Source organism: Cherax quadricarinatus, chromosome 73 (genome assembly GCF_038502225.1).
Source record: "Cherax quadricarinatus isolate ZL_2023a chromosome 73, ASM3850222v1, whole genome shotgun sequence".
NCBI lineage: Eukaryota > Metazoa > Arthropoda > Malacostraca > Decapoda > Parastacidae > Cherax > Cherax quadricarinatus.
The window spans coordinates 8,515,195-8,528,411 of NC_091364.1; the positions used below are offsets into that span (position 1 = coordinate 8,515,195).

Consider the following 13,217-nt stretch of genomic DNA (forward strand, 5'->3'; position numbering starts at 1 on the left):
GTATAGTTTTACCAACACTCTTATATGGGTGTGAAGCATGGGTGATGAATGTTGCAGCGAGGAGAAGGCTGGAGGCAGTGGAGATGTCATGTCTGAGGGCAATGTGTGGTGTGAATATAATGCAGAGAATTCGTAGTTTGGAAGTTAGGAGGAGGTGCGGGATTACCAAAACTGTTGTCCAGAGGGCTGAGGAAGGGTTGTTGAGGTGGTTCGGACATGTAGAGAGAATGAAGCGAAACAGAATGACTTCAAGAGTGTATCAGTCTGTAGTGGAAGGAAGGCAGGGAAGGGGTCGGCCTAGGAAAGGTTGGAGGGAGGGGGTAAAGGAGGTTTTGTGTGCGAGGGGCTTGGACTTCCAACAGGCGTACGTGAGCGTGTTTGATAGGAGTGAAAGGAGACAAATGGTTTTTAATACTTGACGTGCTGTTGGAGTGTGAGCAAAGTAACATTTATGAAGGGGTTCAGGGAAACCGGCAGGCCGGACTTGAGTCCTGGAGATGGGAAGTACAGTGCCTGCACTCTGAAGGAGGGGTGTTAATGTTGCAGTTTAAAAACTGTAGTGTAAAGCACCCTTCTGGCAAGACAGTGATGGAGTGAATGATGGTGAAAGTTTTTCTTTTTCGGGCCACCCTGCCTTGGTGGGAATCGGCCAGTGTGATAATAAATAAAAAAAAAAAATGCTTTGCAGATCCCAGGTTACATTCCCTTCTTTCTTACATACATTGAACAGTAGTAATGTGAAACATTTGTATGTGTGTACATTTATGTTGTTGTGTAAACATGTTTATATGTAAACAATTGATGACACTTGTTAGTGTGAGTACAGTGGACCCCCGCATACCGCACGCATCGCATACCGTACAATCCGCATACCGCTCACTTTTTTCGCAAAAATTTTGCCTCGCATACCGCTCAAAAACCCGCTCACTGCCCTTCGTCCGAGACGTGTCCAATGTGCGGCCTGAGCCACGCTCACAAGTTCCGCCGGTGGCATTGTTTACCAGCCAGCCTCCGCGGTAACATCCAAGCATACAATCGGAACATTTCGTATTATTACAGTGTTTTTGGTGATTTTTTCTGGAAAATAAGTGACCATGGGCCCCAAGAAAGCTTCTAGTGCCAACCCTACAGCAATAAGGGTGAGAATTACTATAGAGATGAAGAAAAAGATCATTGATAAGTATGAAAGTGGAGTGCGTGTCTCCGAGCTGGCCAGGTTGTATAATAAACCCCAATCAACCATCGCTACTATTGGTGGTACAGCTGCTGCTGTACCACCGTCAGCTGCTGCTGCACTGTCAGCTGCTGCTGTACCACCGTCAGCTGCTGCTGCACTGTCAGCTGCTGCTGCTGTTGTACCACCGTCAGCTGCTGCTGCTGCTGCTGCTGCTGTAGCATCGTCTGCTGCTGCTGTAGCATCGTCTGCTGCTGCTGTAGCATCGTCTGCTGCTGCTGTAGCATTGTCTGCTGCTGCTGTAGCATCGTCTTCTGCTGCTGTAGCATCGTCTTCTGCTGCTGTAGCATCGTCTGCTGCTGCTGTAGCATCGTCTGCTGCTGCTGTAGCATCGTCTGCTGCTGCTGTAGCATCGTCTGCTGCTGCTGTAGCATCGTCTGCTGCTGCTGTAGCATCGTCTGCTGCTGCTGTAGCATCGTCTGTTGCTGCTGTAGCATCGTCTGCTGCTGCTGTAGCATCGTCTGTTGCTGCTGTAGCATCGTCTGTTGCTGCTGTACCACCGTCAGCTGCTGCTGCTGCTGTAGCACCGTTGTTGGTGTGGCTTATTGAGAATACCAAGAAACAATTAACCCCAGAGGATTTGCCACCCAGGATAACCCAAAAAAGTCAGTGTCATCGAAGACTGTCTAACTTATTTCCATTGGGGTCCTTAATCTTGTCTCCCAGGATGCAACCCACACCAGTCGACTAACACCCAGGTGAACAGGGAAAAATGCCTGGAACTAGTGCTCATATTGGTGAATTTAAAGCCAGCAAAGGTTGGTTTGAGAGATTTAAGAATCGTAGTGGCATACACAGTGTGATAAGGCCTGTTCTGGAAGAAAATGCCAAACAGGACCTACAGTACTCAGGAGGAAAAGGCACTCCCAGGACACAGTGTCTCATCAGTCATTGCTGCATCTTCAATAAAGGTAAGTGTCATTTATTCTTCATTTAGTAGAGTAGTACATGCACAATATATATTGTGCATGTACTACTCTACTATTGTGCATGTATCCTTCTCTTCGTGTGTAGGAAAATGTATATTTCATGTGGTAAAAAATTTTTTTTCATACTTTTGGGTGTCTTGCACGGATTAATTTGATTTCCATTATTTCTTATGGGGAAAATTCATTCGCATACTGAACATTTCGCATAACAATCAGCCCTCTTGCACGGATTAAGGTCGCTATGCGGGGGTCCACTGTATTGTGTTGCATACAAGTGGAAAAATGTTCATTGTGTATGACATGGGTCTCACAGACCACAAAGTTTCTGGAAAATGTAAAAAATCAGAAAACCTCCCCAAAAAGTACAAAAAATAAAGTAGAAACATGTGGAGCATGCGATAGTCGTCAGTGTTGCCATCAGTGGATCATTGGCCTTTGATTTTATGCCTCTATATATTGATAAGTACATACTGATGGGAATTTATTTTTATATTTTATTACTACCAGGAAAATGAACTCTTAATTTATATTTATTTTTTAAATTTGGACATTGAGAGCAATTTTAATTTTGGGGGTCTGGACAGTAAAAGGGTTAAATTAAGCTCAATGGAGATATGCCTAGTGACACCAGCCTCTAAATGCGTTGACTTCTAAATGCGTACAGTAGAGTTCTGATCCCTGCACTGCAGTCTGTTCTCGTACCAAGAAGTATAACTATCAACCATTTCACATTTCTTGTATTTTTGTCTGCCACCTCATTGCCAGACTTTATATAATATATAATCAAATTAAACCCCTAAATCCGAAAGAGGTTGCCAGGTTTAGCACAACATATTTTTCCAATTTCCTTATTTATGGTTAAAGCTACTGTACATTTTTGTAGTTTTGTGTGCTCTTACAGCCCCTCTTAAGGCAGGGAAAATGTCATAAACTCAGTTAAGCACCTAAATTATTGGGAATTCTTGAAGTCCCTTGACTATGTAGATGAATGGAATGTATGCAAGAAAACTACATCATAACTTATGCCTGGAAAAGTCTAGAAGGCCTGATCCCAAATCTGCACAAAGAAATCATTCCCTACAAAAGCAAGAGGGTCAGCAGATGATGCAAGATATACTCCAGTGAAAAGTTGGGGTGCCACAAGTACATTAAGAGATAATTCATTAAGTGTGAAGCAACAAGTCTTTTCAATACCTTCCCTTTATTCATAAGGAGAATTACCACCAGACTCCTGGCAGGCTTCAAGAGAATTAGACAGTTTCAAGTCATTTCCTGATCAGCTGAGCTGTGATGCATATGTTGGACTGCATGAGGCTTCCACCAACAGCCTGGTTGATCAGGCCATCCACTGGTATACCTTGTCTAGGTCTGGGCCATGGGAACATTGACCCCCAGAACACACTCAAAGTAGATTCCAGGCAGAACCTTATGTAAATTAACTTCTCTAACTTGTACATGTATCAACTTTTAGATAATCATTACATTCAAATTAAGTGTTAATCCCATAAGGGTCATATAGCGCTGCGCAGTTTAGAGAAACATAGGATACACGGAATAACTGATGTTGAGGAAAACCTCATCCAAAGACATTTTCAAAATGCTGGGCAACATGCTTTTGCTGGGATATGTACTCTGTAAATAAATAAGAGGAAGATAGACATTGAATTGGACAGCATTTATATAATAAATGTTAGTAATGACCAGAATAATACTGTATATGTAATCAACTGATATATCGGATCATTATTTAGTTGTAGCTACAGTTAGAGTAAGAGGTAGATGGAAAAAGAGGAAGGTGGCAACAACAAGTAAGAGGGAGGTGAAAGTGTATAAACTAAGGGAGGAGGAAGTTCGGGTGAGATATAAGCGACTATTGGCAGAAAGGTGGGCTAGTGCAAAGATGAGTAGTGGGGGGGTTGAAGAGGGTTGGAATAGTTTTAAAAATGCAGTATTAGAATGTGGGGCAGAAGTTTGTGGTTATAGGAGGGTGGGGGCAGGAGGAAAGAGGAGTGATTGGTGGAATGATGAAGTAAAGGGTGTGATAAAAGAGAAAAAGTTAGCTTATGAGAGGTTTTTACAAAGCAGAAGTGTTATAAGAAGAGCAGAGTATATGGAGAGTAAAAGAAAGGTAAAGAGAGTGGTGAGAGAGTGCAAAAGGAGAGCAGATGATAGAGTGGGAGAGGCACTGTCAAGAAATTTTAATGAAAATAAGAAAAAATTTTGGAGTGAGTTAAACAAGTTAAGAAAGCCTAGGGAAAGTATGGATTTGTCAGTTAAAAACAGAGTAGGGGAGTTAGTAGATGGGGAGATGGAGGTATTAGGTAGATGGCGAGAATATTTTGAGGAACTTTTAAATGTTAAGGAAGAAACAGAGGCAGTAATTTCATGCACTGGTCAGGGAGGTATACCATCTTTTAGGAGTGAAGAAGAGCAGAATGTAAGTGTGGGGGAGGTACGTGAGGCATTACGTAAAATGAAAGGGGGTAAAGCAGCTGGAACTGATGGGATCATGACAGAAATGTTAAAAGCAGGGGGTATATAGTGTTGGAGTGGTTGGTACTTTTGTTTAATAAATGTATGAAAGAGGGGAAGGTACCTAGGGATTGGCGGAGAGCATGTATAGTCCCTTTATATAAAGGGAAAGGGGACAAAAGAGACTGTAAAAATTATAGAGGAATAAGCTTACTGAGTATACCAGGAAAAGTGTACGGTAGGGTTATAATTGAAAGAATTAGAGGTAAGACAGAATGTAGGATTGCGGATGAGCAAGGAGGTTTCAGAGTGGGTAGGGGATGTGTAGATCAAGTGTTTACATTGAAGCATATATGTGAACAGTATTTAGATAAAGGTAGGGAAGTTTTTATTGCATTTATGGATTTAGAAAAGGCATATGATAGTGGATAGAGGAGCAATGTGGCAGATGTTGCAAGTATATGGAATAGGTGGTAAGTTATTAAATGCTGTAAAGAGTTTTTATGAGGATAGTGAGGCTCAGGTTAGGGTGTGTAGAAGAGAGGGAGACTACTTCCCGGTAAAAGTAGGTCTTAGACAGGGATGTGTAATGTCACCATGGTTGTTTAATTTATTTATAGATGGGGTTGTAAAGGAAGTAAATGCTAGGGTGTTCAAGAGAGGGGTGGGATTAAATTTTGGGGAATCAAATTCAAAATGGGAATTGACACAGTTACTTTTTGCTGATGATACTGTGCTTATGGGAGATTCTAAAGAAAAATTGCAAAGGTTAGTGGATGAGTTTGGGAATGTGTGTAAAGGTAGAAAGTTGAAAGTGAACATAGAAAAGAGTAAGGTGATGAGGGTGTCAAATGATTTAGATAAAGAAAAATTGGATATCAAATTGGGGAGGAGGAGTATGGAAGAAGTGAATGTTTTCAGATACTTGGGAGTTGACGTGTCGGCGGATGGATTTATGAAGGATGAGGTTAATCATAGAATTGATGAGGGAAAAAAGGTGAGTGGTGCATTGAGGTATATGTGGAGTCAAAAAATGTTATCTATGGAGGCAAAGAAGGGAATGTATGAAAGTATAGTAGTACCAACACTCTTATATGGGTGTGAAGCTTGGGTGGTAAATGCAGCAGCGAGGAGACGGTTGGAGGCAGTGGAGATGTCCTGTTTAAGGGCAATGTGTGGTGTAAATATTATGCAGAAAATTCGGAGTGTGGAAATTAGGAGAAGGTGTGGAGTTAATAAAAGTATTAGTCAGAGGGCAGAAGAGGGGTTGTTGAGGTGGTTTGGTCATTTACAGAGAATGGATCAAAGTAGAATGACATGGAAAGCATATAAATCTATAGGGGAAGGAAGGCGGGGTAGGGGTCATCCTCGAAAGGGTTGGAGAGAGGGGGTAAAGGAGGTTTTGTGGGCAAGGGGCTTGGACTTCCAGCAAGCGTGCGTGAGCGTGTTAGATAGGAGTGAATGGAGACGAATGGTACTTGGGACCTGACGATCTGTTGGAGTGTGAGCAGGGTAATATTTAGTGAAGGGATTCAGGGAAACCGGTTATTTTCATATAGTCGGACTTGAGTCCTGGAAATGGGAAGTACAATGCCTGCACTTTAAAGGAGGGGTTTGGGATATTGGCAGTTTGGAGGGATATGTTGTGTATCTTTATATGTGTATGCTTCTAGACTGTTGTATTCTGAGCACCTCTGCAAAAACAGTGATAATGTGCGAGTGTGGTGAAAGTGTTGAATGATGATGAAAGTATTTTCTTTTTGGGGATTTTCTTTCTTTTTTGGGTCACCCTGCCTCGGTGGGAGACGGCCGACTTGTTGAAAAAAAAAAAAAAATGTAATCAGTAATGTATTCATACATAGTACAATTGACCCTCAACTAACGGTGGCATTAAGTAACGGCAATTTCGCCCAACAGCGCTTTTTGCCATAGAAAAAATGCCTTAACCAACGACGTTCGTCCAGAACCTGTCAATGTGCACCCAGCCACTCCAAGAGTCAGTGTGCCATTGTTTACAAGCTGTTGTGGTCAGTTTCCACATGTGCCTCCCATACATTTTGGATTATTCCACTGTTTCTAGTGCTTGTAACCACTAAATAAGCCACCATGGACCCCACGAAAGCTTCTAGAGCCAGCCCTTTGGCAAGGGATGTGAGAAACACGATAGAATTCAAGAAAAAATTTGTAGAAAAATACGAAAGTGGTGGTGGTAGAGGGTGGTCTAATGATTCTCAAGCTGATCCTAGTGGCATTAAAAAACCAAGAAGGGAGGTAACCCACCAGAGGACTTGGTACCTGAAGTCTTTATGGAAGGGGATTCTCCTTCCAAGCAATAGACAATCCTGAATCTCCACTTGTTGCTGGCACATCACTCATCAACTCCACAATAAAGGTAAGTGGCATTTAATTATTGTTTATTTTGCATGTCCCATTCCTTTTCATATAAGGAAATGTATATTTTATGTAAAAAAAAAAAAATTCAGACTTTGGAATGTCGGTAACGGATTAATTCTATTTCCATTATTTCTTATGGGGAAAATTAACTCGAGCAACGGCAAGCCCTCTGGAACGGATTAATGCCGTTGGTTGAGGGTCCACTGTATTGTTAAAACAAGATGATTACAGCCTCTCCTCGCTTAGCAACATACTCATATACCAATGATTCGGACTTACAATGGGCTCTCTGACCAGTATGTATACCTAAATGTATATTAGAGCTGATTTCCTCTATTCTGTTTATTACAATATACTACAGTACACTACTGTATAAACATTTAGAAATATACCAGAAATGTTATAAATGGTTGTTGTTTTATGCTTAGTGCCAAATGTATTACATTAATCACTAATAAACTGTTTCAAAGTGCAATGTGAGCATTTATGCTTAAAATATAGGGAATGCTATATTGGTTATAGATACTTTCAGCTAGTTTGGCACATTTCGTGTATGAAAACGTTTGTATGCTTATCAGCATTTTTTTTTTCCACAAACATTTTATTATATTTTTTCTTCCAACAGAAACTTCGTGTGGCTGTTGTAGAATCTCTTGAAAAAGAAGGAATGAAGATGAAAGACTCATTATTTAAGGTGTGCTTCAAAAAACTGTTTGCTGTTTGCAGACCATTTGCCCTGGATGTCATTGGTCAGGGATCGACTAGTAAGAACATGGAGAAAATTGCCAAAGCTCATGTGAAACAGGTTATAGAATTTGAAAGATTAAAATCTAGAAAAAATAGATAAAATGATAATTGCTAGAATATAACAGTGTTGTATATATCTATAAAATACTTCATGTGACTGCATTTAAGATATGGCGATAGGTATAACAGTGTTTTCATTTCATAATTTCTATCTCTACACATTTACTTTAAACAGCAACATTTGAAACAATTTGAAGAGAATAGCATCTTAAAATAGTGTGCAATGCTAAAAACAAGCTGGAAAGACATTGTTAATGATCTTGTGTTAAATGACTTGGTTCTTGCTCATTATTTTATAAGGACAGTACTGTACTGTACATGTTCATAGGTTCTTGCTCATTATTTTATAAGGACAGTACTGTACTGTACATGTTCATAGGTGAAGCAGTATTCAGTAGCCTGTATACAGAAAAAAACATGTTTGCAGAAATAGTTTTTATTGAAAGAGTTTTGAACTGTTAAGATCTTTAACAAGAGATCTCAATGGATCAGAACATTGCCACAATAAAATATCTTTCTGTAAAGTGCCTTTCCTTAACTACTGTCAGCAGTACACCATTTGAATCCAGCCTGTGTACAGTATAAATGAATATTGAGAAGAAAAGGGAGGTTTTTGTGTATTACCCTGCTGGGTCGGTGTGGGTTAAGTACCAGTCACTTGTTGTGGCCAACATGATCTAGGAGTCACATTACACTTAATCCTTGTACTGACTGGCCCTCTCTGGTTTCCTAGTTCATTCCACTTTATCCTTTTATAGCAAAATTGTTTTGAAGTTCTGTGGTGCTCATCTATCATGTGTTCCTGTCTTCTATGTCAAATACATATATTAACTGTCTTTGCCTACCCTGTTTGCGCATTAGAGAACTGTATTTAGTATGCCATGATTGTTTTCTCTATAAAGTATGATCATAATTACTCTAGAATAAAGTTCATAGTCTTTCCTCTCTGATCCTGTCTTGTGGCAAACCCCTGAAACCTCACTAGTTTCTTTATCGGCCTGGCTAAGTGTGGGTTCATACTAGTCTTTCATACATTAAGGACTGGCCTTTTATATTGGGTGAATGACAGCATTGAAGATTACTTTTTCTAATTTTTTTTATGATCATTATATTCTGTTGTATGCTATAGAAGACAGGTTAGAAGTGATATTTACTCCCTAGTTCTTTACCTGACTCGGGTGATACATACGTATGTGTTTCTATGTAATTCATTGAAAACCACTTCGTAATTTAAAGTTTTGAATGAAGTTAGTATTTGACTGGAGAATGCTGGATAGTTGGTTTATCAACCTAAATAATATGCAAAATATATATTAGGAAATTTTACACATGTACTTGTGTGCATTATATATTATAGATCTGCCTTTTTAAAAGAATGTGTGTGACAGGTTAACTTAGACATGTGTTTTCAACAGAACACTTTCAAAGCTGTAATAAACATGATTACTAAATTTATTCTTAAAAACATTAGCCATTTAAAATTGAAAAAGATTATATTTTGGAATAAATATTTCCATAATGAGCAGAAATCCATTTCTCTTTAGCTTCACTACAGTGAGAAACTTAGTATACCATAAGTGAACTAGTGCCTTTTGTAAATAAACTTCATAATTTTATAACATTATTGTATCTATAGTGCAGCACCCCTCAAGGAAGGTTCCTTGATGTTGGTGAGGGGCTCTTGATTTAGGGAATTGGATCTGTGCTCCAGTTCCCCGAATTAAGCCTGAATGCCTTCCACATCCCCCCCCCCCAGGCGCTGTATAATCCTCCGGGTTTAGCGCTTCCCCCTTGATTATAATAATAATATAGTGCAGCAATATAAATCATAAGCCTTGGGGTTTTCTTTAGAGTTCCTTGTTTGTGATATGCTCCTTTAGAAGGGTAACTAATAGAATCTAAACCAAAATCTTCCTGTCTCCTCCATGTTGATTTCCAAATTTTCCTGTTTAGCCTTTAATGTCATCCTTCAGAAATATACATACAGTGTAGTTGGGCATGTAATGAAATAAGGCCCAGTTCATCTGTTCTTTTTCTACAACCCCTTATGCAGTACTGTACAACCATTGTGGGTTTAGAGCTTAGTTATGATTATTATAATACAATCCCTTGTGTTATTTAATGGGTTCATCTTACTACAAAGCCATCCCTAACAAAATCCATATCTGCTGTATGTACCATACAGCAAAACATTTCCTTAATAAAGATTCTCATATGTTGCATAAGTATCTCAGTCTTCAGTTTTATTATTAGATAGTGTGGCATGCAAAGAGTACGTAACCTTTATTCGGCGCATGTACACACCCTCATTTACAGGCTATCTCCCCCAACCAGCGAACCAGATTGCTAAGAGTTGATGATGGGACCCCGTCGTTCAACTAGTGACCAGGTTCTAGCCAATAAGAAGATGGTTTTGGCAATCTCAGAGGTTATGTGGGTACCACTCTCCTGTCTGCCCTTGTCATTCCCATCTAGAGCTGGTTGAAGCACGGTCTGCTATCTTGTGGCTTCTATTTCTGCCTTGCTTACCGTGGAGTGCACTATACTTATCACTGTACATAGTGTACATATTGCTGTTCTAAATTGGTGAAGGATAATATGTCTAAACTTTTTCTGCTGTGTTTATTTTGCTCCCATTACACCCGGGATAACAGGCCATTTGGATTCCTGGGTTGTAATATGGGTAGCCTGTCCGAGAGCTGGAGCTGGACTTAGAGAAACGGTTGAGCTTAGGGTGAAGCTCGTAGCAGGAACATTGTGCAGCTTGCCGTCTGGCTTTGCATTAGCTTTGCCTACGCTTTACAAATTTTGCGTGTCAGTTGCTTTATGGTCAGCCTTGCTATTGTGTGATCGTTCAACAGCTCGCTACTAGCTTGTTCGGTGTGCTCGCTTCGCTACGGTCAATCTTCTAGAACAGTGTAGCTGTCTGGCATTGCTTTACAAATTTTGCGTGTCAGTTGTTACTAGCCTGTTCGGTGTGGAGAATTTTGCAGTCAGCTTTGCTTGTATGCGTATTCTGCAATCGTACTGTGCATAGCTAAGCGTGTTCTGCAAATTAACGTGTTACGTTGGGGTATTCTGCAATCGTACTGTGCATAGCGAATAACTTATGCCACCTAGACGAGTCAGACGTCTGGTGTCGGCATATACTTTGCATAACCTACCTAAATTGTCCCTACAGCGTTGTTGGCAAATTGCTCGTTCCATTGGCATTAAATACAAACGCACTCTCACAGCTGCGCAACTGCGTTCACTGATTGCTGACAAACTTATAGAAGAAGAGATGGCACATAAGACTCCTCCCTCTACGGGAGCTAGGGCAAAAACTACAATGTTCTCGCAGGAGGAAGATGATACACCTACGGAGCAAAATGGTCAGTATAGTGCAGCTGGGTTGTCTTAGGATGAATCAGCGTCGTTGGCACTTGAGCTGGCAAAAATCAATCTTGAGCAAACTAGGGAACAGAGAGCATTCGCAAGGGAAGAATTTGATAGGGAAAGAGAAAGGAGGTAGTTTTCGCATTCTGTAAATGATTTTAGTTTACAAAAAGCAGTACAGCGTGTTCCCCGCTTCAATGAGGCCGAACCAGAACAATTTTTCGAAAGCTTCGAAAATCAGGCTCAAGCCTTGAGGTGGCCGAAACAGCATTGGGCATCGTTGGTTCATACAGCATTATTGGGTAAGGCACAGGAATTTACGTCAGTATTAAATGACGCTGAATTTTCTGATTATCAAGTAGTGAAGACCACAGTGTTGGGAGCATATACATGTATCCCAGCCAAATACCGTAAGCTTTTTAAATTAAGCAGGCGGCAGCTTGGTCAATCCCTAGAGGACTTTGTGAGACAGCAAACCAAAGCTTTTACCAGCTGGTATAAAGCAAGTGGTGTCTCTACCTTTGAGGAGCTGGTACAGCTTATTCTGATTGATAACCTGCTGGAGTCCGTGGGACCAGAGGTTCGAGTCTTTCTGCAGGATCGTGACTTAACCACTGCATTGGAGGCAGCCAGGTTGGCTGATACCTTCGAAACTAACCGCTCCTTGTCCGAGCGGTCCCGTCTCTCTTTTCAACAGCCTGGCATGAGCAAAGATCGTCAACCTTGGAGAATGAAGTGCCAGCCGGAGGGAGAACGTCTACGTTAGCCAACTAAGTCACCTGGTGAGCCATGCTTCTCAACATATGGTCCACCTGCGGAGAGGCAAACTACTCATGGTGCATCTCGACAACAGTATCCAGAGAGACACCAGCCAGAACGACACCATTTGCAACGTCAGCAGGGAGTAAAGGGCAAGCCTGTCGTCTGCTTCCTCTGCAACAAAGTAGGTCACATCCGTCCCAACTGCTCCCATAAACCCCAATCCATTGGGAAAATCTCTAATATCCCTAGTAACATGTCCCCTAGAGAAGTAGAAAAAGGTATGGCCCCTTATTATTGCACGAGTCTTATTTCCCTTCAGGAAAACTCAGAAACAACTGAAGTAAAGACCTTTAGAGATACTGGAGCATATTGCTCACTTGTAAGAGAAGGAATATTACCCCTTTCAGAGAACACTTCCTTGAATTCCTCTGTTTTATTGGAAGCATTTGGAGGAGCTATATATTCTCTTCCTTTGCATAAAATTTATGTACAGTGCAAATATTACACTGGGTACTTGACTGTAGGTGTCTCAAAAGGATTTCCCATGAAAGATGCCATGTTATTACTGGGTAATAACATTACTACTGTTAGTTCGTGTCCTGAACCTATAATGATTAATTATTCTCCGGTGTTGGCCATAACTCGGGCAACATCCCAAGGGTTGTCTGGAGAGAATGTTGACCTATCCTTGGACAACTCCGATCTCGGAATAGCCACATTGTTTTATGAGGCACACCGGCCGGAGCCTCGTAAATCAAGTGAACAGACCCCGATCAAGCCTTCCTATTCCCAGGTTGCAGGATTGCCAGATGTCTCTGTTTCCATGCCCGAGGGACTGTCCTTCCAGGAGGAACAACGAAAGGACCCTTCTTTAAAATTCGCTTTTGAGGCAGCCATGGGTAAATCCTCTTTGGGTCATCCGGTCAAATATGAAGTTAAAGAAGATTATTTGATCTGCACCGAAACTGGTAAGGAGATAGAGGGCCGGCAACTGTCAGACAGGTTAGTGGTTCCAACAAAGTTTAGACCTCAAATATTAAATATAGCTCATAATACGTCATTAGGAGGTCACTTAGGAATTACAAAAACCTTGTATAGAATCACAAAAGAATTTTATTGGCCAAAATTAAAGAAAGATGTGAAGAATCATATTAGGTGTTGCCGAAAATGTCAGCAAGTAGGGAAACCTGGACATTCCATTAAACCTGCACCTCTCCAACCTATACCTGCTGATGGAGAAC

General features: G+C 40.9%; 1 protein-coding gene across 3 annotated transcripts in view; it reads left to right on the top strand.

Annotated features, from left to right (window-relative positions):
* mi (minus) overlaps positions 1-9,857 on the top strand; it is a 58,326-nt gene extending 48,469 nt beyond the window's left edge. For 2 of the 3 annotated variants that reach the window (XM_070100595.1, XM_070100594.1), the window contains one exon: positions 7,655-9,857. In XM_070100595.1, the coding sequence (XP_069956696.1) occupies positions 7,655-7,876 (222 nt within the window). In that variant the 3' untranslated portion in view covers positions 7,877-9,857. The remainder of the gene's footprint in view (positions 1-7,654) is intronic. The other variant, XR_011394056.1, reaches the window with a different exon arrangement.
* Positions 9,858-13,217: the final 3,360 nt, after the last annotated feature.